Source organism: Lissotriton vulgaris, chromosome 2_2 (assembly GCF_964263255.1).
Source record: "Lissotriton vulgaris chromosome 2_2, aLisVul1.2, whole genome shotgun sequence".
In the NCBI taxonomy this organism is placed as follows: domain Eukaryota; kingdom Metazoa; phylum Chordata; class Amphibia; order Caudata; family Salamandridae; genus Lissotriton; species Lissotriton vulgaris.
Genome location: NC_141688.1, coordinates 193994925 through 194021925, shown reverse-complemented (window position 1 = coordinate 194021925; position 27001 = coordinate 193994925). Strand labels below are relative to the sequence as shown.

The 27001-nt window shown below is 43.5% G+C and overlaps 1 protein-coding gene across 1 annotated transcript in view; it reads left to right on the top strand.

The window, feature by feature from the left end:
* ZDHHC13 (zDHHC palmitoyltransferase 13) overlaps positions 1-26618 on the top strand; it is a 322174-nt gene extending 295556 nt beyond the window's left edge. Inside the window, exon 17 of the mRNA XM_086959524.1 lies at positions 24928-26618. Within this exon, the coding sequence (XP_086815650.1) occupies positions 24928-25066 (139 nt within the window). The 3' untranslated portion in view covers positions 25067-26618. The remainder of the gene's footprint in view (positions 1-24927) is intronic.
* Positions 26619-27001: the final 383 nt, after the last annotated feature.

Below are 27001 nucleotides of genomic sequence, written 5' to 3'. Positions count from 1 at the left end.
GAGGCTCATTAAGTATGTCGTAACTCGATGTTTGAGGTGTACGTTGTTGTGCTAAATCCCTATAAGTCAATCGGTGTGCTTGTGGCGGGGTCTGAAAACCTCCTGCGGCACCTCCTGAGGTGCCAGGTCCAAAAGGATTTGTTGGGTGTAAGGTAGGGAGAATAGGTGCAGGAAGAAGTGGAGGAACAGGCAGAAGGGGTGGAACGGGAGGAGGGGTATGTTGTTGCAGAGGTGGGAGTAGATTATCTCGGGGAGTGCCGTCAGCAGGTGGTGTGCGTGGCGGCGGAACATTAACATATTCGGGGGCTACATCGTCTAAATAGGAAGAAAGGAAAATGTCCTTTGCGGTCTTGTGGTGCAATTTAGTCGGAAGCAATGGAGGTGGCAGATCTTTTGGTACTTCAGGGGTGGCCTTAGGTAAACCCTCGGCCAGAAGAGGATACATACCATTCATAAGAGTGTTTCGTTGTCTGTCTACTTGTTCTGCTTTTACTCGTATACCTTCCTCAACTAATACGTTTTCTCCGGCCTTGTCTGAATCCTCCCTACTTTTCTCTTCTTTTCTGAGCGCTTTCTCTGTGCGTCTATGCGATTCCTTACGCCATAATTCAATGGCATCTTTCTGTGACTGTCTGGCTTTCTTTTTTCATAATGCTTCTTCTACTCTCATGATGCAATCAGCATCCCATGTCCCAGCAGCGGGCCATCTCTGATTCTCTGCTAAATCCTTGGTGTAATCCACCCACAAATCGAGATATAATACGGCATCTAGGCCATGTTTGTGGTACATAAAGTACCCTGGAGTGTCCCTAGGTGGAATAGGAACAGCTTCCTCGAGTATCCCTTTTCTAGTTTTTATCTGTCTTAATTTGGAGAACAACGGCATGTTTCAGCCGTACTGCTTGATGCTTGATACTTACTTGGACTTGAACACAGTTAATACAATAAACACAATAATGAAGATCGAACAATCACTCATACCACGACATTTAAAACCACATCAAAACATTTTAAAACGAACAACAATAATTAAAAAAAAACTAGCTAACTGCATACTCGATATACTGCTAAACAGTACAGATAGACCGCTAAAACAGTGCAGACCAGATATACTGCAAAACAGTACAGATACACCGCTAAAACAGTGCAGACCGGGTCTGTGTACCCAAACCCGTCTTGACCGGCACAAATTAATGTGCTCGTCTAGATGCGTCCCCAGCAACGGTACTCACCGGGAAGCACGGAAACGGAAGGCCTCGGAAACTCTGGACTGGACTGGACCGGACTAGACTCGACTCGTGACGTAGACACTTCGGGACTTCGGAACCTGGTGGGCCTCTGAATACCTCGGACTTTGCTCTCTCAGCTAGGCTCTGGTCGGGATCCTCTGCACTCCTCACCGCCTCGTCTGGGTGTCGATCGCAGCCTCAGTCACCTCCGTTGGCCTGAGGGAGTTACAGGAAATCCTGCGGGTACGCGTAGTTGTCCGTCCGGCTGTGGCAGGGGACCGGGCCTGCAACGCACCGCCGGCACGTAAGGTGGGGGAGGGGTCCCTATTCGGGCGCCAATTATGTGGTAAATTTAAATTACCTATACTTAATTTATGCGGTAAAGTTCAATAAGAATAACTCAGTCAAAAATAAGAGGCAGAATCCGGGGCATTTGAGGTTTTAAAAGGGGTTTTATTCCTTAAAAAGGAATTGGTTTGAACCTTGGATTATATTCCATCACCACGAAGGTTCAGGAAGGGAATCACAATACTTTATTGACAGGATATCATATATATAGTCAATGCATTACATTAACGACAGATGCAGAAGGCGTAACAGCTGAGAGAAGAGATAAGAATACACATACGTAATGAAAAAGGCGTAACAGAAGGTGTGCATAAGGGCGTGTACTAGAAACGTCATTATGGAGGTGTAACAGGTGGGTGGATCCATAGGAGAATCCTGCAGTGTCAGCAGAAATATGTGGCAGGGATGCGCGCGCAGCAGCATGACGTGTAATTGACGTGGAACTGGAGGGTGAAGGGGACTTGACATTTAACACTACATGAGGAGACAGAAGTCTGGGGTGTCAGAACAACCTAATCCCAAATCGTATCTAATATCTTGTGTTTAAGGAACTGTATTATCTAGAAGGAAAGGTCTCTCGGGCAGAGGCTATTCTATACTGACTGCTAGTGCGTGCATATGTGACTACGTGTCTACATGAGATGCGAGGGGGGCATGGGCCTACCATGGTAACAGGAGCAATGAATTACTTGCATGGAGACAGTGAGGTCGGGCCCTTTGCTCTGCAGCTGGGAAGGATGTTTTCCTAAACTACCAGACAGGAATGTATTTTCGAGGAGCGGAGCAGATAACTTGAAGGTTGAATACAGTCTTGGCAGGCGAGCAAGTCGAGCCAGGCACCGCTCGCCGCGCAGGGAGTAAGTCAAGGGTCAGGAAGCGGCAAACTGCAGCTTTCAGAGACAGAAGGCAGAAAGAGCTCGATGGCAGAAATCAGGGCCTAACTCGCCAGAGCTAGAAATACATGAAAGTGCACCATGTAAAGACGTTGGCAAGGCACACTTAAGAACGGAATATCTGACCCATTCATGGTGAATCTGAAAGAGGACATGTTAACGTTGGACGCAAATGTATTTGCGTCTTCATAGCTGGAAGTGGAGGGAACATACATGTACTTAGAGCACGTACATGGAGCTGGTGGGGTCTACGATAGGGGACACAACTGACCATGAAAATTCATATTTCCTCAGTATAACTGTTTCTACAAATCACACTGATACTTCTTTATCCAACGCACCTCTTGTTAAAAAGAAGGAAGGGGACACTGTGAGAAGGAAGGAAGGACGGAAGAATTAACTCTAACCATTCTGACGAAATATGTATCAGGTTTGAGAAAATAGTAAAAATGCACTTTAAGCCCTTACAAGAGCGCCTTGATAGTATAGTAGTAAGTATCGCCAAACTGTCTCAGCCTAAAGGCACTAGCACAGCCGTTGCTGTATTTACTACTACTACTCCCTCCCCAGCTTCCCTCAAGTTTCCAGTAACACAAGTAATGTAACTCTCTGATAGAGACTGCTAGCTGCAGATTCCTTACCATTGAATTCCCCAGGTTTCAAGCTGTTGCCTTCCAAGTACCTTTCTCCCAGCGACGGAACCGATGTCGATTTGGGTGTTTGGGGGTAGGAGGAGCCAAGATGGCGACCTGAGCGGACGCTCGATTCCCGGCTCCGCAAGCTTGTGCGTTCCGCACCTACATCCTGACCGCTAATCCGGGCTTTAGCCGCAGCGGAACGAAGCCACGACCGCACTGATGCTTTCAGTGTTCCTCCGATGTCCCTACCTGCCAGATTCCCGGAGATATCATCGTGCCGGGTGACGGTCTCCGTATCCAGGCTATGAAACCAGTGTCGCTCCCTGCCGCCGTGGACCTCCAGACCGGCTACAGCCCGCTGACCCCGAGGAGCGTGGATCCCCTGTCTCGTATAGCCGTCGCAGGGGGTGTCGGACGGATTCCTTTTGAGGCACCCGGGAGCCCCGCTTTGTGAGACCGGCACACGGTGGATAAGTGGTTACCAGCAGCGATCATCCCCCTGGCCGGCGCTGAGGCTGACCTGTGTTGGCCATTGTGTGGGTCGTCCCTGGGTTGCCCCCGACTCGCAGCGCGGTGGCGGTGTCCTCTTCTGTGCAGCGCTCCAGGATCGTGCGGCATACATGCCTGGACCCTAACCCTTTGGGACTGAGTTCGCCCCCTTCTTATTGTGCACCTCCTAAGACGTTCGAAATGGCGGCTGCCTTCTCCGCTACGACGATTGCTATCTCGCCTCATACCAGTATCCCCCTGCCAGATAGCGAACTGGGAGCTACGCTATATTCATTATCTCGCACTGTGGAGCAGCTGTGCTCGCAGACGGAGCCGACCTGCGGGGACGTCTTTGCTGCACTTGTCGAGCTCAGGGCTGAATTGCAAGCACTCTCCGGTAAGGTGGGCGAACGGTTGGATGATGCAGCACAGCTGTTGGAACGGGTCCGACCGGCCAATTCTTGGCGCTGTACTGATTCGACTTTGCTAGTCGCGGAGGGGGATATCGAAGTGCTGAGCAATGAAGGGGAGGTGAGGATCGTCTCTCGATGCCGCTACTCCTGTGAATGGCAGCCCGGCAGCTCTACTGGGGATACATTGTTTCAGTTATCTACGGGGTCCGAGACTTTGTTTCTGGGGATGTTGCTGTTTCCCCGACCTCCATCCTTGCTACAACTGTGTCCCCTTGAGCCTGTTGCCTTCCAAGTACCTTTCTCCCAGCGACGGAACCGATGTCGATTTGGGTGTTTGGGGGTACTTTTCCTGCTTGCCTGCGGCTTGGCTGATGCTTGTGGACGTCCATTTTGTCCCTACCTCTCCCTTCTTCTCCGATGGTGGCCATTTTGCTTTCCGGCTTTGTTTGGATCGGGCCCTCCTCGGACGCCATGCCTGAGGGGACTGTCGCGTTCTGGCCAGGGCTGAGTAACTCTGATTCATGACCGGGACTGTCGGGCTGGCGGGGACTTGCTTGGAACATTTATAAGTACACGTTGGACAGTGCGCACCGGAATGTCTCGCCCCGTTCTATACTGTAAATGATGCTGCTATTGTTTCTCCACTTCACGGGGTGGGAGTGGACTGCATGGCGGGATTGACCGGGAATAATTGAATTTGGCCCTCCTCCGGCTTTCTAGTATGGTTCTCTTCTTCTTTCTTCTTTCTTTCTTACCTCTTGCTTCTATATTTCGGGTATTCTAATGGGCGACAGACACACTGCGAGGGGGGGGGGGGGTAGGCCGTAGCCTCTGCATGCGTGTAGGGTGGGGGGATTTATATGTTCCTTTTTTCGTTTCTATGGGCCTTATTCTTTTCTTTCTCTTTTACTTTTTTTTGTCCTATCTCTGTCCCTGGGCTGTGGTTTGGTTTGAAGCTGGGTGGGTTCATGTCTTCATTTGCCGTATTGCTTGCTTAAATTTCCTGTCGTAACCCTTGCGATGCCGCTAGTTTGATTGCAACGTTCCTTTGTCTCATGGGACTCGCCTGCTGATCGCTGTCTACCTGTTCTGTAGTGGGACTGACTGGACTATGGCTCTCCTGGACTTAATTCTTGTTAATGTTTTCTTTTAAAACTTTAAAATTAACCTCACTCCTCCTGCATATCGGCAGTACAGCATGGACTAGCGTAACTTCAATTGATTGCCTAATAGTATCGCCCTATTGCCGATATACCGTACAGCTTGCAATAGTGCTCACAGTTTCGTGGCCAGCCAGGTGGTTGTAGGCCCGTATTTGTATGCTGTTTATGCACAATAAAGGTTTCCAAAAATGTAAAAAAAAAAAAAAAAAAACTTTTGCGTGAGCAGTACCCCTTGTGTCTGCCGACTGATGGCTCCATTCAGCTCCGCGTGACGTCGTTGACTTCGGTTATGATGTCACTTATGTATTTGCCACCCAGGGACGAGGATGTCAGTTCTTTTCAGCGCCAGTTACACATCGGGTAAGAGCCAAACTGCTGTCTCTTTTTGACAGTTTTTTAAAAACTTTTTGTTGACTAATCTTTTTTCTAGTGTTTCTTCTAGAAAGACGGTTCAAACCGTGTGGTGTCTGTACTGCGCCATGATGGTAACCGACCCCTACCTTGTCTGCCTCTGATGTCTCGAGCGGGGCCACGGCTCAAAGTTGTTCTCGGACTGTCAGGCCATGGCTCTGAAGGCCTTGCAGGATCGAGCTTTGAAGCTCCTTGCAGCCCGGCAGTCGACACCACCCACTGAGACTCAATGGAAATTCCAGTTCCGATTGAAGAAGAGGAGGTCACAGGACCGCTCCCGGAGCACCAAGTCCTCATCCTCCCACTTAAGGTATTTAGGACATTTGGGGAAGATGCACAAGAAAAAGAAGTCTAAGAGGACTCCATCTTCACCTCAACTGTCTGTCGATGAACAAGGTAAGGAGCACTGAGGCACGGTTCTGCAGCTCCGGAGCCAGGGTCGACTTCGCACCTCCCTCCAGTTCCAGTAGATGGAGCGACCCCACTGAAATAATAGAATGCTGCGTATTTAAATGAACAGACCCCTCTGGCAAGCCATCAGCCCCCATGGGGTCGGTAGGGGCCCCATGAGACCCGACACCGCTGGGGTCTCATGAATCTGGGACTATGCTGGTCGTGTCTATTAAACCTTCTCCGGCGTTGGACCCGAAGTTTGTGCCTTAGGCAGTGCCAGCCCCATCCTTACTGCCGATGGTTTGGAGTCGGGGCGACGTCGCTCAACACCCGTAAAACCCAGAGGTTCTATGTTGTTGCTGGTTCATTTGTAGGACATTTCAGACACAGGGCAGGAATGGGAGAGGTCTGTGGACCCTTTGGAACACCAGGATGGGTCTGTAGAACAGATGGACTGGTATAAGGAACTTGGGGAGGCCAGTGGATTGGACACATCCTCAGATACTGGCATGCTCTCTCTGCCAACTGTGACTCGGAGGAGGCTGCTTCTTATACCATGGTTGTAAGGATCGAAGCTGAGGTCCCTGGACTGGAGTTGCCCTCTTTGCAAGTCAGGACTAATCTTCTGACAGAAGTGCTTCAGCCTAGGTCTTCCAACTCTGAACCCTTATTGCCCTTTAATGAGGCATTAACTGATGTGTTCCTAGGCTTGTGTCCGAGCCTAGCACAGGGACTTCTGTGAACAGGATAATTGTATGCCACCATCATCCTGCTCTGAGCGACCCAAAGCTCCTCAGCCAATACCCCACCCCTTGGAGCTTGGTGGTGCAGGCTTCCACGGCACATTCCTTTCTGCCCCCCAGGACAGGGAATCCAAGAGGCTGGAAACACTTAGGCAGAAGATGTTTTCTTCAACCAGTCTGACTTTGATGTTGGCGAATACTGCATTCCTATTGGGGCATTACTCCCACTCTCTTCGGAGATTGTTGCGCAAGTGCTGCCACGGGTCACGTAGGCGGCCTTGGAGCGCCTTAAATACTCTTGTGTTACAGCCAGATCTTTGGGCCTCTCAGTAACACCCTGTGGCCAGTCTAGCTTTTGCCCCTTTTGTGGCAACGGTGGGGTTTTTAGCTGCGTCAACTGTATCCTAGCCGCCATCCTGTGCAGACTTCCCAAGTTGTGCAAGGACGTGGGCACAGTTCATTCTGACCTTGGAATAGAAGCTAGAAGTTGTCTGCCGCTCATTCCTCAGCAGCCGCAGACTCCAATCACTCCGTGTCTGAGTTTGCAAGACCATGATACTCCAGTAGGAGAGAGAATTCATCATCATCATCATCCCCTCCGCTGGAGGTCCTTAACATCGACCAAGTGCGTCTTAAAGATAATTCAGGAGGACTATTCTCTGCTTTGCCTTTCTGTCTGCTAAGCCAGGTCTTCCCTAGACTGGAAACAAGCATCCTGGGACCGGTTTCAAGGTTTGCTTGGTTCTCCCTAAGTTGGCAGGATATGCCCAGGCATGGGTCCCTGCTCACTTTGCCACTGGATTCAAGCTAGCCTGGCTGATGAGGGGCGTTACCCCCCAAACCGGCCCCAGGATGCTTGTTTCCATTCCAGGGTAGACCTAGCTTGGCAGTTCGGGTTGGAATGTTCCCATGAGGAACAGGGTCAAGACTGATTTGCTTATGGCTGGGGTCTGAACTAGGGTGTTGAAGTGATCTAAAGAAAGATGTTGGGTTCAATCCAGATTTAATAGTGACTGGGAGGAGTGTCTGAAAGGTTTGTGCTCAGTCCTTCATCTCATTGTGTTTGCTTTGGACTTATAAAGTATTTGTCCACAGCCCACCCTCAGGATGGTATGGCTTGGGTATCTATTCAAACGTAAGGAATCTGCAGCTAAAACTCTCTATCAGATAAATAATTTACCTACCTTCATTAATGCTTAATCAGGTAGAGACCATATCTAGCTGCAGATTACTTACAGACCCACCCTTACCACCCTGCTCTGCGACCTATTGGGTAGGACAATTGTTTCCTTTTTCAGGGCCCTAGTTATGACACAATCAAGTCAGTCACTTCATGGTTCTGCCCTTTTGGCTTGGAAAAGTGAAAAATACTGACGTCCGCGCACCTAGGTGGCGCCTATATTGTTGACCGACGACGTCCTGCTAAGCTGAATGGAGTCACCCGATAGCGCGCGCAAGCGGTACTGCTCACGCAAAAGTTTCCGGACCCAGCCGGTCATTAAATGGGAGCAGTGAAAGGATAGTATTAATTGGTCCATGCTCTTTGGGAGTGCTAAACAGAGGAAGAGGCATGACGCATGCATGCTATGGACAAATGGGGAGAAAGAATAGAAGAGTGGCGATGGGGCCAGCAAATGGGACGTCTGGGTGTGGGCTGAAGCCCACAAAGCATATACAATATGTTGCTTCGAGACAGTGCATGCACTGTCTAGAGCTGAGTCCTAAAACTTAAAATCCAGCTGTTTTGAAGCCCTGTCAGACTTTCCTTTCTCACCATCTTGGAAAAGAAGTGTCCAGCGCTGTTGACCATTACCTCCCCTGTTAAGTCAACTGGTACTTTTCCAGCAAAGTTATTGTCTACAACCACTAGCACCTCCATTGCTGTATCTTCAACTACTCCAGCTACCCCCTCAAGTTGCCTGTAATACTAGTAATGTTACTCATAATGTAACTTCTAATGTGTTTGCTGGTCTCCAAGTAAGGGGTAAGGGTAATCTCATTTATGCGGCTCCGGTAGGTCAGCCGTTGTCTTTCCCTGTATACACTTCTACCTTACCACCCCTTCCCCCACTATAGGTAACCATGTTTAATCAAAATCTGATTCTATGGCCCATGAGGAGCATTTTTTTCTGCTCAGTTGGAACAACTGAATACGCATTCCGTACGATCAAGAGAAATAGCCTGTACTGAACTTGCTCCCCCATGGTTTGTCCTTATGTTTTTATACTGGCTAATCTCCTGAGACTCATATTGGTATAGGCCAAGTAAACTGACTGATAAGGCTTTACATTGGCTAATTAAGCATATGGGATTTAATCTCTTTCTATCAGCCGACATACTAATGACCAGAAGGGTTGATTGGGTCGGGCAATATCCAAAAGTATTATCCGGTAACTGTATAGTTGTGAACTTTAAAGATCCCAATATTGTTCAGTCTGTTTGCCCAGACCAATTTCTCCTTTTCTGGGATTTCTCAGATACTTAGCTTTCCCTGGGGCTAATTCTACAAACCACCTCCATGTAGGCTGCCTTATGCTTCTGGCTCAGTTTTTGCCCCTGCCTCTAGACCAAACTGGGCATATCACAACCCCAGTATCTCCGGAGTACCTCTTACTAATAGATTTGCGCCCTTGGCCGATATGTAGGGTAGTTATTGACTTAGTTGCACCTGGTGCCAAATTTATGTATAACAGGGATGGTCCGCTCTTTAGGCGAATAAAGGATGTTAGTAAAGAGGTCATTTTGTTCATGTCCTGTGTGAGTGTTGTACAAAATTGTTCCCAAGAAAATGTACTTCCGACCAAAATTGGGGTGGCCTCAGTTGACCAGAGACCATTACGTTTAGGGGATATTTAAGAGTTCAGTTTCAGATCCTGGTACATTGCTGGGATTTACAGCAAATTGGTCCTGAAAGACTGATTGTCCTTGGTTGAACAGTTTGACTTTATCATTTTGCAAGAAGCAAATCTGTGCTATAACTGTTGGACCACAATGGTTAGTCGTGTTACTCTATCCCTGCTATCCCCTCTCCTTCGGGCAACCAAAGGGAGTTTTATCAATATGGGTAAAACTAGGAGTTAAGACCAAAATCGTCACTATGGATGTTAGCTGTTCCGAGGTCCTGGTGATAAAGTTGCCCGATTTTCATCTTTTTAAAGTTATTTATTATTATGAAATGAAATGAAATGAAATGAAAAAGGTACTTAATAGAGCGCACTGTGACCAAGCGGCTTCCTGGCGCTAGAGGTAAGAGCTGAGGCAGATGGGAGAAGCCAGAACTGTTTAGCAGGAATAAGCAGTAGAAAACAAGTGGGTTTTTAGGGCCTTGCGGAATTGGGAGTAAATAGTAAAGGATCTGATTGATAGGGGGAGACTGTTCCAAAAGGAGGGTCCCAAAACAGAGAATCTGGTGCCTCCGGTTTTGGATCTACGGAACCGAGGTACATTGGAGAGGAACTGATTAGAGGAACGTAGGGAACAGTTGGGGGTATAGGGAGTGATGAGAGAGTTAATAAAGGCTGGGCCAATGCGGGCTCGAGCCATGAAGACCAGACAGCCCATTTTAAAGAGGGATCTCTGAGAGATGGGGAGCCAGTGAAGTGCTTTCAGAACGGGGGTGATGTGGGAAGACTTTGGGAGGTGGAGGATAAGGCGGGCGGCCTGATTCTGAACAGCCTGAAGGCGGCGAAGTTCATACGCTTGAATGCCCACATACAGGCTGTTCCCGTAATCAAGACGGGAGAGAATCATTGCCAGGATAATGAGCTTAAGGGCGTCGGGAGAGAATGTTTAATGATAATTATTTTTCTAGTTCTGTTAACAGGAATTTTCAGTCTTTATTTTGCATTGTTGACAAACTTATGTCTAATTTCAATTCTGCTCACTTTGAAAGTAATATTTTGATTTGTGGTGATTTTAAGGCTAAACTTAGTTTTAGAAGATCTGACACTAGCTCCTTGCTTCATCATAATATCTGTTCTGTGACCGGCTCTTCTGATACTAGAGCTGTTGTGTTGGCTCATTATCTATTGGTTCATGATTTTTTAATTATACATGAATCTGTTTGTGAGAAGATCCCCATATTTCATGGTAGAGGTTACCAATCCGTTAGTGATATTTTATTTTTTATTTTTTTTAGATTCTGTATAACTCGTGGTTTAACACTGTACTTACTTGAATGTGATATGCTGCGTTTAGCCTTTAGTGATCACAACGCATTGATAGTTAAACTTTCTCCCAATGTACATCATTAGAGGCATAGAGAATTCAGGAACGCAGCCAGTGCCACAGCCTAATGGTTTTGGGCCTTTTTGGCATTTGTCATATCCTTAAAAAAATTGGATGGTTTAGTTAAATCTAATCTGGGTATTTTCTGGTTTACCTGGCTGAGATTCCTGTGGGGGATAATGTATGCAACCCTTTTAGGGTACTATGTATAATAAATAACCGGTCTCCAAATATCAGAACTGACTGTTAACCTACTTGTTGATTCAACATATCCTGTTCCCATGCAAATAGAGACCTGAGACTAGTTCTGCCAGGTATTCTCAGATATCCTAGTGCAATCGCCTTGGTTCAGGCATGTCACAAAGAGGCCTTGGGGATTAGGAAGTGTAAAATCCAACGGGCTAATTGGGACAGTTTATCCAGTGCAGCTTCGCTTAAGAATCCATGTGAATTCTGGAGAGCGGTCCGTGAATTGGGAATGCACAAGTCAACACTACCTTTATTGAGCAGCCAAATTACAGGTGACTAGTGGGTGACAAACTTTAATAATATTTACTGCAAAATGTTTGACAATATTGATCCTTATGATTTTTCAATTTCAGATAAGATCACTGGCTGCAGTACACTGTGGATGAGGTGATTGCTGCTTATATTAGTAATTCCTCCTCTAAAGCCCCTGATGAAATATAAACTGATATCTAGGCACCTCTGCTAACTAATGTCTTTGTTAATTTAGACCTAAAGGCTCTACCTCCTTCGTTGTCCAGTTCCATTATAATCCATGAAAATAATGGGAAGAGTCACTTTCAACAGGTTATGGGATGTAATAACAGGGTTTTATCGCTCTGTCAATACGGGTTCAGGCAACGTCTAAGGAACTATGGTGCAGTGCTTAAACCTTCATTTCTTGCTAGGGAAATTAAATGTGTCAAAACAATCGCCTGTATACCCTGCCTTTATTGACTTATTCCCCGCCTTTGATAAGGTTAATCGTAATAAGCTATGGTCTATTATGTTGGAGATGGGGATAGACACCATGATTGTTCACTTTTTGCCCCACCTCCATCGAATTTTGAATGCTAGAGTAAGGTTTGTTACAAATGGTGAATTATCAGACCCTAATAATCTACATCATGGAGTCAAGCAAGGTTGTGTTTTAGCACCACTTTTATTTGTTTTATAAATTATTAAGCGTAATACCTTTTCAAGCACGGCTACACAAGATGTCCCTTATGTTAATTCTGATGTTGTGCTTATAGCGCGGACCTGAGGTGCCTGGTACAACTTTTTCCGAGTTTGTTTGACTTAGATTTGTCTACAAACTATAATAATTTGCATGCTTGGCATGTGACCCCAAGCATTACTCTACATGAACTTTAGTTATAAGAATACTAAATACAAACAAGCTACAGGTTCTTTATTTAACATTTGCAAATCAGTAGAAGGGAAGCTGATAGCTTAACTATTAGAAATATACTCTTAGCAATGTGTACCTCTTGCTAGCTAAGGATGTGGTATATTTGGGGTTATGGAGAATGTTGTGCATTTCAGGTCGAGGAGAATCGCTTTCTTAGGCGTATCCTCTCTCTTCCTCCTTCAACGCCCCATTGTTTATGTCACAAAGAGTTGGCTCTGTTGTATCTTAAGGATTCCATTAAGGTGGGCCCTCTTTTGTTTTGGTTCTTCATAGGGAATAATCCTGGGGCCTCTTTCACTCAAAACATAATCAATAATTGTGTTCAGTGTGTCTGGGGTTTGGATATTCCTTGGCGTAATTACGTTAACCAAAATGTTACTATTTTAGGTAAATCTGTCTTATTTGAAAATCCTTTATCCATATGTAAGGCTGCTGAGAGTTCTGTTAAGCGTTTGTTTATGGAAATACTCTGCACTTTTATTCCCTACCAAAAACTAGTCCTGGAACAGTACTTTACTTCATGCATATGACCAATAATTGGGAAAGAACCCTCCTGTTAAAAATGTATAGCTGGCATTATGTTTTATGTTGGTTTTTCCGCTGGGCTATTATGCGAACTTTGGAGAGAAGAAGCGTGAATCTTTGTTGCATTTTATGATATTTTGTAAACTGTATAAAGCTTTTACAGTTTATCTATTATCAATTTTTAAAACTCTCAATTACAATTGTTACCTAGCTCTGATGTAGTTTAGGAGTGAGTCATTTCTCTAAGCAAAATGTGTCATATCGTAAACGTCATGATTTTTAATTTATTATAATTTTGTATTGTTTTTGTTTGCCATGTTGGATTTTATATACAATTTGATTTTGTTCTATGACATTCGAATAAAGAGAGAATTTAATTGAATTGACATCTTCTATTTCCATTTGTTGTTGGAGAGGGCAGCTAAAAATAATTCAACCTCCCCATCCATCGGTGGAGCAACAGTGCTACTTTTATGACTAAAAACTGCCACAGAACACAACAAAGCCAATCCCAGTTATGAATTTTGTGTGCTTGAAGGGCCCAAAGTTGACGCAAAGGCTGGCTAGAGTGCAAGCAGTGGTCCTTTGCATGGAGAATAAGTATATGGCCCCTGAGTCTGCACCAGCATACTTAACAGGCCACCCTAAACCAATTCACTTATGGTGGCAGTTGCTCAATGACGCTCTAGAACTCCTGGCATTATGGCTCAGCACAGATGTGGTTGAAGAAAAGATAGCCTAAGTTGCAAGGTCAAGACCATGGCGGTCATCTCTGTCCAGACTGCCAGCACAATGTTGCTCAATGAAGCTCTAGAACATTATGGCTCAGCACAATCGGACAGATGTGGTTGGAGAATAGACAGCCAAAGCTGCAAGAACAGGACCGTGGCGGCCATCTCTGTCTAGACTGTCAGCACAATGACTGTTCTTGGCTGTTGTGACCACCAAATTTACTATGACATCTCACCACTCTTTAATCTCATACATGAAGACAGAGCGAATAAGGACAAGGCTGTAGTCAAGGAATGAACAAAAAGCATCAGCCACCATCGTTGTCGTGGCTGAAGGCATCCTCAATGCAGACTTCCACCAGCTGGCAGTAGCTGTAGTGCTATGGTGACAGGGATGACTGATCTACGGCTTTCAGTGCAGAGGTACAATTAAAGATCTTCTCATATGCTCTTTGATGGGCAGACCTTATTTTACATGCACATAGATGATACCTTACAAGACATCATGATCAATAAAGTTAATAGAAACCTTTCAATATAGACATTCTGCTTGGATTCCTTTTTGTGGCTTCAGACACTCCTAAGTGTTTGGATTAGGAGGGTTCACATACTACAAAGAATCAAGGAAGACCTTATCATCCCTCCAGACAAGGAAGCTACATCCAAGGATAGTTGTCCTCCAGAGGTCAGCGACATAGCTACAGCAAGACATAGGCGGAAATAAGAGAGTGAACCAACAACGTTCTGTGGACAGCCAATAAAAGGGCCTGACTCTACCAGGCTGCTACCCATACTATGTGGATTCCATCTGGTTGGGGGAAGAATGTCCTTTTTTGCTCCTGCTTGGGAATCTTTACCTACAGACCGCTTGCTGCTTCTGTTGGTGCATACTGCTACATGCTAGAATTTGTACGAAACCACCCTGTCATCCACCCAGAAAAGAACACCATTCACACCTATGGGAGCTACAGCAGGGAATTCTACTCCTCTTATTAATGATACAATTAGCTGTCCCAAAGGAATTGGGGATTTTACTCCAGGTTCTTCCTACTCTAGATGAAGTTGGGACGATAGAGGCCAAGATTGGACCTCAGGGAATTGAACAAATTCCTCTTAACCCCATGCTTGCTATCCAGATTCCCCTCCGGTGCTGAGCCCTTATGAAAACAGGCGTGGTCATGACGGAACGGTTCAGTCATTAGCACAGCTCAACCGATGCTCATGACGGAACCGTTCAGTCATTAGCAGCGAAGGGGTTAAAGCAATTCTTCCAGATAGCGACCATCAAAGAAGTCCTTCTGATGCTCCAGAAAGGTGAATATCATACATACCTAGTTATTCAGGGTACATACTTAGAAAACTCAATACATCTAAATTATGGGCAATATCTCTGCTTTTGAGTTGTGAGATAGCACTATCAATTTAAGGTGCTTCCCTTTGCACTCAGTGCTGTACCTCATATCCTTAGAAAGTGCCTGGCACCAGTGCATGCCTTCCTGAAATGCCAGTGCCACCAAGTTTGACTGTACTTGGTTGATTGACTCGTCAGAGCTCCGTCAAGGCAAAATGAAAAGGGCTACATCCACCAGCATAAGTCAGTTTCACAGATTTGGTCTGTCTCCGAACGCAGATAAATCTTATGTCAAACTAGTAACATGGCTGCAGTTAGGGGTTAGTCTGGATACATTCCTAGGAAAAGCCTACCACTCACAGGTAACGACACAAAACCTGCAGGCCATGGAAAAAATCTTTTGTTCCAAACATTTCTTTCGAAGCCTAATGTCATCCTGCATAGGGCTTATACCCTTCTGCTGGCACAAGATGAGACCCCTACTTCAGGAGCAACAATGGCAACAAATAACTGGTTTGTTGGATGGCATAGTGCAGATAACAAGAAGGCTTAAACAGGTGCTGCTTTTGTGGAGGGTTCCACCGAACCTCAAAGCAGCCTTTCTTATCAACCCTCAGTAGAACACAGCGATAGCAGGTGCATTGATGGGTGGCTGGGTAGTCCCCATGCAGAAGCTAAACACCAGTAGCCTTGCCTTGCTTCAAGAGAAGACGCTCCACTTCAAAATCCTGAAGCTGCGGGCCAGTAAGACCAGCCCTACTGTTGTGCCTCCTGAGGTTTTCTGGTCAGGCAGTTGTAAACAGGTCAAACAACACAGTCTTGATTTATTACATTGCAAAGCAAGAAGGAACACGTTTTCTCTACAAAGAAGCATGGGACTGCGCCATCTCCAACTAAGTAGATGTTGCAGTCAAACATCTTCCAGGGTGTCAGAACGACGAAACAGATTCACTTAGTTTCTCTTTCTGACAAACACAAATAGTAGCTCATCCAAGGTCAAATGGACTTGTTTGCTGAATCCCAGAAGACGTACTAGGCCAGAAGATACTGGCAAACAGAAACCAAGAGCAGTGCCTTTTAGATGAGACGGTTGTACATCTCTGCATACACCTTTCCTACATTTACCTTAAACTCAAGGGTACTGATGATGGTGAAGACGGATCAACGTTTCCTGATTCTCATTACCCTAACATGGCCCCACCCAGTACTGTTACAGTGACAGCCCAAATTTCATTGTAGGCTCCTCTGAAGATGTATTGCACCATGATATCAGTTCTTGCAGACTGACATCTTGATTCCTGATCACCTAAAGTTTGGCCACTTAGACATTCCATCTAATTGCAGGAACATTCTGGTGCCGGCAGGTGCATAGTCAATCTCGGAGACCTACAAAGGCCAAGTGGAAGCATTTCACCACATAAAATAAAGACAGAGGCCTCCACTCAGCCTCCACACAGCTCCATACCTACTGTACTTATCTAAGCGTAGTCTTAATTACTCCTCAGTAAGAGGCAATTTCAAGATTCAGAAGGGAAGGCTATTCATCATCATTGAATTCACAAATGATTATAAAAAGGTTTATGAAAGAGATATATATGTGCTTCCCTCCAATATGCCACCTTCCAATGCTTAGGGAGTGGGAGAAAGCATTTAGTCAACTCATGACGCTTTCCATTGCACCTAACCTTAAAGCTCATTGAAAGTTCTTTCCCTGGAAAACAACACTTTTGTTTGTCCTCACGTCGGCAAGAATAGTTGGGTAGTATCAAGCACTTACATTAAAGAGCTCTTTCTTTCACTTCCGAAAGTCATCCTAGAACAAATAAATGTATGACTAAAAAGAGGAGTGTCCAAGCTATGAAAGAGCAACCCTCAGCCTCCCAGATTATCACAAGTAACTACACAAAGTAGGGTTAACCTATTCTATAATGGTGTCTTCATACTAAGAGATCAGTTGCAGGGTCCTAGCGTATTTCAAGACAGTGAAGGATCCGAACCTGGGTAAATTACTGCGATCCTGGCATCTCTTGAATATTTTACTAGGATCCTCACTCACAGGTACCACCTGTGACATGCTTCATTATTGGATCCTTGCCCACTACACCTTGTGTGAGTGGGCTCGACACAGTTTGTACGCGGAGCCCATTAGCTAAGAATGAGGGATTTAGAATGTCAATTAAAATTGCCTTCCAGCACTGAACTCCTTATTACTATTGAGGTTCTTTGACAGAGATAAAAACAAATGTTTTCTGTGTACAATGACCCATAACATCCATGTTTCAGCCTTTTGTATGCCACCAAGGATCAGTAGGCATTCTTCAGGACCGCAAATGATATTGAATCCCAACGATTCGGGGTTGGTATTTCCAACTCTGGGCTAGTTAAATGGAACAAACGACATGAATTGTGCACGCAACGTACAGACCAGAATGGAACTTTTCCTTTTTATGGTTTCTAGATTGGAAAAAGAAAATACGGTTATGTACCTGTTAGGGGAGTATCTAACAAATACACCGAAGCACACCACTCTTAAGTTACTCTGATCCTTTGTACTTAATCTACAGCCCAGCCAATCAAAAGGTTTCCTTTGTAGAAGTTCACCACAAATGTTAAGTCGGGTCACTGTTTTGATTCATTCCATTACAGACAAAAAGCAGCAGCTAACGCGCGTTTCGTCCTCCATGGACTTTAAGGCTTGAGCTCAACAAACTTATTGAGAATTCTTTCAATATTCTATAGTTCGTATAAAAGAAATCTTTACTAAAACTTGCCGTATAATTTGAGTTGAAATCTGTATATCCAAAAATATGAATGAATGGTAAACCCTGATAGCAGCCGCTATGTAAATCTGGAGTAGTTATTTGTGTCTTAAATCACGTGTTATTCAATTTACGATAATTTCAGATAAGCTCAGTTTTCAATGAGTAAGGACCTTGATAAGTCCACTCTTTACTGCGCCGCATTCGTAGTAAAGTTCTCTGTCAGGAACAAGTGTTTGGCTTTACTGTTGAGACAGGAGTTTTTTAAAATGTACAGCATCCCAGAATTCAGTTTATTACATCTGTAGTTGTCGAGGTAGGAGTCTACCATTGGTAGAAAGATACAATTTAAAGCATCACAATATATTCAAAGTGGTGTTTCTCTTTGGGATAAAGGAGGTGCTGCTGATTGCAATGGATAGTTAAAGGAGATGCCGTTTTAAAATTATTCTTAGGCAAAGTTCATACCACCAAATATTTTTACTTGGGAATATCATGCATTTTCATTTTCTTCCTAAGTAAAATAGTTTTATTCATGTACTTATATGCATGTAAATATCTTGTATGCCAGTGTATTAGTTGTCCATAGTTTCTGCTCCAGGAAATGGACAGCACACTCCCTATTTTTAAATAGCAGCAGTTAAACGAATAAAGTTGTTGAAAGCACAAAAAAGTGTTTCATTGTTATTGTTGGGCTTAACCCTCTTTGTAGGGTCACCCCTAAACTTTTTCACCCCTCCTATTTTGCTTAATTTGTTTTTCTTGCCTCGGGATTCTGTGCACATCACCACTACTAACCAGTGCTAACATACTTGTGCTCACTCCCTAAAACATTGGCTTACACCTGACTAGCATATTTAAGTTACTCATAAGTCCCTATTAGACCATATACCCAGGGCCTGTAAACTAAATGCTGCTATTGAGCCAGCCGCACTTTTTGTGCCATCCACTTAAGTAGCTCCTTAATACACGCCCCAGGTCTGCAATTGCAGCCTGAAAGCAGTATTAAATTGTCAATTCGACTTGCCAAAATAAACCCCTTGCCAGGCGTTAAACTCCTCTTTTATTATACATAAGTCACCCCTAAGGTACGCCCTAGGCAGCCCATATGGCAGGGTACATGTCCAGGTGCTGAAAAACTTCTAAATTTGTTTTATATTACTGGGAGGCCTACTTCTCCCATAGGATAACATTGGATTGCCTTATTACATTCAATAATATAATTAATTAGTACAAACGAGCAGAAAAAAATTATTTTCTTTTTTTTTTTTTACTTATCTTTATTCAGTTTTTCACAACAATATATTTATAACCCTTGGTTCCCACCCCCCACCCCCCATGGGGACAGGTGATTCAATTCCTATTTACAAAGAGATTTACATTACATATATACAAATTCATAAACCGGGGATAAGGGAAAACAGAGAAAGGAAAAGAAACCCATATTAAGGTCAATATTCAATGCCTTCTTAGTCGAACAATTTTTTTCTATACTGATTTAGTAAGTCAACAATTGGTATTCTCAATAAGGTTGGGTTACATTGTTTGTAGGGTAACACATTTTATCAATTAACCAAGGTATTTTCAGTTCATATCTTCAGTGCGCCTGTATCCAATCTAACAAAGGAGTCCATATTTTCATTCCTCTCTGCCGAACATTACGTCCTTTTTGTTTATAAATGGCTATCTCGAGGCTACATGTCGCAAGTAATCTTGCTTTCCATTGGGGAAAAGATGGTGGAATGGGATCGAGCCAAGCTGATGCGACACATAGTCGAAAGATTGCCATTGCCACGAAGATCACCCCTTGCACCTGTCTAGGTCGTTCTTTATTAGTGATGCCCAACATAATCTCTTCAGTTGATATGTTAATCCCTACCCCAGTAATCTCCGAAAGAAACCCAGACATTTCATTTATAATGTTTGATAGAGTATTACATGTGGCGAACATATGCACACTGTCCGCAGCAGTAAGTGCACATCGCGGACAAGTAGTGCCCTTACCTGTCCCCCATTTAGAGATTTTATACGGTGTATAATATAACGAAAAATATGTTTTGTAGAATTGTGTCTGTAATTTTAGGGACATTAAGTAAGTTAATGATAGATCATATGCCAAAAGTGGAATGTTAGGTGGAACTTCTAGCTTAATTTGCCATGCCGCCCCATGTTTGTCCATATCATCTGGGAGTAAGATATTAAAGCTGTCATAGATCTCACTCTCATTCTTGGTGGCTTGTTGTTACACATATTTTCTATGATTTGACACGCTTGGAATTTAATACGGCCACCCCCTTTTTTTAGCAAAAAATCTCTCACTTGAAGATATTTGAAGAAATCCCTGTTAAGGATATTATAATCTTCTTTTAATTCATCGAATGATTTCATTCCCTGAGGAGAGAAAAAACATCCAAGTTGCTCTATCCCTAGTGTACACCAGTTCCGTATATAGGAGTCATGAAATATTTCTGGGAGATCTGAGTTCTGAAGAACCGGTGTATAATGTGAAAATCGCCCTATACCCAGTAGTTTTTTTACCTGTCACCACACTTTCATAACATTTTTGATGGTTTTAAATTTCACCTTTTTAAGGTGATCATCGTTAACATGATGCCAGAGACAGCCGTTGCTCCCATTCCCTAGGATGAGTTCTTGTGGTGTAGGGATACTCAGATCATCTGGGTTAGATTTTAACAATCTTGTGCTATAATTCATAACTGAAGCCCAATAATAAAGCATAAAATTAGGTAACGCCCACCCCCCACGCTCTCTAGGTAGTGTGATCCATTTGAGTGCTCTCCGGGGTTTACTATAACCCCATAAAAACTGTGAAAACATTGAATCCATTTTCTTAAATACATGTGGTGGGAATTCCAAGCAAATTGCTCTAAAGAAATATAAGAACTTGGGAAAAAAACCATCTTCACTACATTTGTTCTACCTCCGATAGATAAGTGCAGGTTATCTAAGCGGGACAATTCTCTCTTGGTGTGTAGCATTAATGGCTCTAGATTGTTATTTACAATGTTCCCGACATTGGCACTAATACTAACACCCAAGTATGTTGCTTTATCAGTCACTCTCGGGTCTCTCATCCTAATCTTATTATTAAGCACGAGCTGTGTCTTACTGGAATTTAGCTTATAACCCGAAGCTCTACCGAAGTTTTGTGCTTCATTTTCAATAAGCTTCATAGCAGTTATAGGATCCCCTGTTATAATTGCGATATCATCCGCATACGCTAAACATTTTGTTTCTAAGCCACGCACATTTATAGGGGTAATTTATTTTCTGATGTTTGAGAAATTGTAATTTAAAATCCTCTTTGATGGTAAAGTCGGATATTGAGTGACAATGTTGAAATTGCAGTTTCTTACCCTAACTATTTGGTGCCTGTAGCTGGTTCCTGGATCACACAACTGGGTGTAGTTGACGGTTGGACTTTGTATACTCTTACCAGACACCATATAAAAGAGGAATTAGGTGTGCTTGGACAGGTCATCATTGGAAGAATGTGGGTACAGAGCTGGGCACAGCCCCACTTGCAAATCCAATACGCTGTACCCTGCCTTCACACAAAGGTCCTGTCATCAATGCACTGTTCATGCTGCCAACTAGTGGCCAGGGGAGGGGAGGCAGAAAACCTCAAAGGGAGTATTCTAGAAACTCTTCCTATTTCAAAGAAGTCACCAGGTATGAAAATAGGACCCTCAGACCCACTTTTCAGTTCTCTTTCTGCAGAAGGACTCTTGAGGACTGCCTGCTGCTGCTGTGTACTTCGGAGGACTGCTTTGCTGCACCTGGAAAGACAGCTCAGATGCCTGAAACCGGTTTTGAACCCTCAGACGCCTTCCCTGCTACTTGAGCCCTGTTCCAATGCTTGAACCCAGGACTACCAGAGTGACTTTAAGGTCTAAGCTCCAGGGATGGAAAAGGGTCCAACTATCTTGAACCTGCTCCTGGACCCAGCCTGAGTGAGTCTGAACCCTCCAAGTGGTGGTTTCCTAGTCCTGGACCATTGTGAGAGGTGCTAAAGGTGCCCAGATATCCAAAATCCAAAACTTGATACTAAGAAAATGTGTCCAAAAGCTGCTCTGAGACCAGGACAGATCTGCTTGTCTATCTGCCCAAGTTGCCGGTTGGCCTGATTTCGTGTCGGGTCCTGCTATGTTCTTCTCAGCAACAAATTCTGTTCAGTGATCCTTCGCAGAAAGCGTATCTAGCCTCCTGGAGCCTTCATCGGCTACAGCCTCCTTCCTCATCCTGCTGGAGATTTACAACTCATGTTCGAATGTGAAAATCTTCACCGCAACTTTGCTCAAGGGCTCCCTGGCAATGACGCCTCCTCCTTGGACACTTCCTGCAGCCAGTGCTTAATTTGAGCAGGAGCTTTCAGGTGCTCAGCACCTGCACTACTTTCACAGGGCCGGGCTACAATTTCTGACCCTGCAGGTGGTGGTCTCATTCTTTTTCTTTGAATTTGAACAATTAATATTAACATACATTGCATGGTTTCTGGATGGTAAAGGTTCATGGCAGGCATGATTGTGTATCACCAAGATAGTGATGATGTCATGTCGCCGATCACAAATCATAGAAGTCGTCGACAAACTATGTCTTGCATTCTATTCCCAGTCTGCTGCACCATGCCACTGCCTAAGCCTAATCCTCCCATTGGATAACTGTAGTTGGGGGCTGGTTCAAGACTGAGTTGAGGCAAGGAAGCTGCGAGAGTGCATTTGGAACTTGGGAGTGAGGGATCTTGAGGAAGAATAAACAAAAGTAAGTGTGGACTTTCCACTTTCTGTGTAGCCAGAGTAGCATATCCTGCAGCCCTGCATTGCTGCTATCCTCAACGTGCTCGATGCAGCTGTGGCCCGACACTTTTGTGCGCCATGGCGTCACCTGTAGAATCTGTGCACTGCACCCCAGCATGGTAATTGCTGAGCGTGCATGAGTCCAGTAGGCACCACAGCCATACTTACCAGCATTGGCAGCGTTACGGCTGGGGACAATACCTATGCTGTAGCAGGCAGGGTCACAGCAAGCTGAGCAGTGGATGCCAATGCTGTTGCCATCCCTGGACCTACTAATTACAGGCAGCACTAGCAATGACATGACCTGCTGTGCTCGAGCAGCCGTCGGTTCCGCAATAAACAGTCATACCGTACTGATTAATATATGCAAAAAAAGCATTTTCATTTGGTGTAAATTTTGTTTTTGCACTCTGTGTTGGTAAGAAAGTAAAACACATGCTATCTTCCTCTTCTTTAGGAAAGACAACAGGAAAACGCTGAGTTCAAAATAGCAGGGACATGTACAGACTAACGACAGGTGTCACAGGCAGCAGCAATGTTATAGATAAGAAAGAGAGAGGGAGTAAAGAGGAGAAAGAAACAGGAGAGGGGAGAGATAAGACTGAGCTAAGTAGAAGAAAAAGAGAGAAAATCAGATTCAAAGAGAAAGCAGCCATGATGCGAAGAATAGAGCATTAAGAAGAGAGAAGATAGAATGAAAGCATGTAGAAGACAGTACAGAGGAAAAAAAAAGTAGACAAATGATAAAACGGAGACACAGCTAATCACTGCTAGAAGAGTGATCGTAAAGAGCCAAGATCGAGGGGAGAGAGAGCAGAGCATGGATAACGGTGAGGAGGAAAAAGGGCAGGGTTAGAATGAATAGAAGGCAAATCAGAAACGCAGGGAATAAGGTAACACACCAGGTGTGACAAATATGATAGAAAACAATTAGAGAGGTGAGAAGATAGACTCTTAGATGAAAGACGTAGGGGACCGACTACAGATCGAGGTTTGAAATACAGACTGAGGCAGTGAGAGAGTTGAAAGTGGGGCTCACCGGAGGAAGAAGTGAGCTGTGGCCTCCTTGGCAACTTTTTTAACAAATTAAGCACTGCCTACACCCTTCCCTCGCTGAAACTGTACCTTCTCCGAACATTTTTTTTTCAAATTTCTTAGTCCGAAGGTAAGCACCGACTGGGTCCAGTCCACTTTTTCTATTTGACTGTCGCTCTGTCATTTTTTTTTACTTTGACCTGGTCTCGCGCAACTAGATGTCCGTGGTTGATGCTTTGCTCTTTTAGATCCTTAAACTTTAAAAAACCAAAACTCCAGTTCTACTGATTTGAATTTTGTTGTTTTGATGTCAAATAGTTTATTAAAATGTACTCTTTTTTTTTCTAAATCGGGGTGAGATATTTCTGTGTTGTATTTTTACTTTATTACGGTTTCTGTGCTGTATAAATACTTTGCACATTCCCTCTAAGGTAAGCCTTAGTGCTTTTGTGCCAAGCCATCAGAGGGTTAAGCACAGGTTAATTTAGTGAGTTTTGTGGGTCACTCTGAAAGGGATTGTGGCTGATGCTTGAGCAGGGTTAACATCCCACTCAACCAACAACCCAATTTCTCACAATTACCCAGTGTATCTGGTCAGAAAAGATATTTAGTGAATTCTTAAGGTGCAAAAAAGAAGTACCAAATCAACCAAAGAAGCAGACAGTGGTATGTACTGTTTGTCTAGCCTTGGCTTGCATGTGCAATAAATAAGTCCCCAACTTGTGATGGCGGTTTACCAGCCTTACATAACTAGATTGTACTGTTCCGATTAGCCTGTAATGCCTGTGACATAAGCGTGTAGAAATAAAATTGTCCGTTACTAAGTGAATGTATGGCTGTTTTACTGGATCATTGATATGGATTCGGATTAACTGTTTTTGGAGGTGATACTATAAATTCAATAGAGGGCGAAGGTAGGTGACGTAACCTCGGAATATAGGACAAACTTTATTCTTGAATGTTTTAAACTTGTAACTCTTATGTGTCAGCACTGGAGACCCAAATTACGTTACTTTTTTTTTCTCTGATATGAATTATATTTCCTAGTATTTCAACATTGGAAATTTCATAGATACGCATCTGAATCTATGAAAGATACCAAAGTTGGACATCTGTAGTTACAGGTAAAGAACTTTTTTATTTTCATGAACCAAGGTTAGACATAAAGTCGTCTAATTTAAATTAAGACTTTTTGATATACATTCTTACCAGTCTGTTGACACGTGTGAAGAGGTGTTTGCAAAAAGCTGTCATAATAGGCTTTGTTTGCTCATTGTTATGCACATACATATGTAGTATGTTGTAGGATTGATTGCTTTATTAATATTTTACATTTTATTTTCAGCCAGGGCTGCTTGCAGAACATTGCAGATTTTTTCCAGTGTCGATGCTTCGGATTGCTGAAGCCCAATGTGGTGGATTGGACTAAACAATACACCATGATTATTGATCCATCACAACATTCACATTTCCAGACTGTGTGACTTAACTTGATTCTAGTACTTGGAATAAGGTGGCATGAAGGAACAGTTTTGCCAATGGAATGGGTATAGAGAATGGTTTTGAAAACGCTCTACAGAACTGATTGTTCTATTTTACTGTTATTTGGGTATAAGTAATTGGGATCCTCATACCACATAAACTGTATTGAAAAATATCATCTTTGTTTTCTAGTTGTTGACCCCATTAATACAAGTCATGGATTCAAGGGATCTTTTTAATAGTTGTCCACCGTGACAGGCAGCTCTTTTAGTTGGATGTCTAAGAAAATTGCATATAACTATTTAGTCATTGTAACTATTGTTATTCAAACTTTATTTATTAATCATTTTTATAAATCAGGTCCTTTGTTAACCCACCCCATCAATTTGCTGACTCTTTTTATTTAAAGAAAGAAGGTATGGCCTATATTGTGAACAGTAGACTGTGGAGAATTGCCACCAGCTGTGATAGCAGTACAGCTGTATTTTCTAATTTGCGGATTTTTATGCACAAATAAATCTGTTTTAAATGATCCCCAAAAAAAAGATCATTTATAAAGATGATCACCTGAACCCCATTATTTATTCTTTTTTATTGAGAAAACAGATGACTTGTGGTAATGGTCGTTCTTTGTACAGGAACAGCGACAGATACATTTATTGTATTTTAAGAGTAAGAAACTCACCACATGCGTAAGCAGTGTACAGCAGTGCTTAGAAACCGTTTTCTACGAGCCGTGCTCATGTAGTGGAATTAGTTCACAGTGTATCATACCTTTTTGTACATTGAAAAAACAGCCACTAGAAAAAAGAAACACAAAAGTGATATCTCTGTTCACAATTTAGGATTAGCACATCTTTGCTTTTCAGACTACATATGAAAGTTAAAGTTTTTTTGTTCAGAAGCAGTAATTGGGGCTCTTGTCCGCAGCATGCTAGCTTGCAAAGCTGTCTGGTAGTCCAATGTCATGAGTGACTGTAAGCCAGTCTTAATTTATCAGCACTTAGTAGGGTGAAACATGTGACCTAATGTGTTTTGAAGAAAAAGTGAAACTGCAAGCCCGAGCCTGCTCAGTGCTAAACTAGGATTGGTTGACAGCCCTTTAAATGTATTGGACCAGTGGGCAGAGTTTGTTATAGCTTCATTATCCATGTGCCAAGATGCCAGCCATTTAGCTGAATCTGTTTACACAGACCTTGCTGCAAATTGGTCTTGTGCGACTCCTTAAAACAGTTCAAGTTTTTTGGCCAACAACGCTTTTGATTCTGGGAAATGTCATTTTTATTTTGTTTATGTTAAAGGTAGAACATTAAGTGTTGTAGGCTTCAAAGCCATCTCTGATGTAAGGCTTCACACATGAGGAGCAGCCACTTGGCAGCTAGGTACAAGTTACCTGAATATAATGAAGCATTAAAGTGTGTTTTATAAAGTTGGAAATGATCATAGACAAATCATTTATTTTTGTAACATTTTGTATTGTACTTTGTGGCTTGTAATTGTTGTCTCAAAGTTGGTGTTGGTATTTGTTGAGTAAAATCAGCATAGTCCAATAAATAGTCTTAGTATCTTATTTCTCACATTTCTATGTCATACAAAAAGTAATCTTCCTTGATTATCAATACAATGTGAATAACTAACCTGAAAATGGTGTGATGCAGTGAAGCATGGAAATACTTGAAGATTTGTAAACCTATTCTAAGAGGCCAATTTTTAATTTGGCGGACACAGGTTTGGCAGTCAGGGCGACAGAGTAATTTACTCTTTTACCTTGCACCTCCACCTGCTAAATTATAAAAAGACTGCCATGCAGGCAGGCTGTTTTTTAAAACATTGCTAACAACCACGGTCACCGGGGGTTCCTGTTGATGCTTTTTGCAGTTTGATGTACAGTTCTATCAAGTATAGCAGAGCCATACGGCAAACTTATTCTTTTCAAA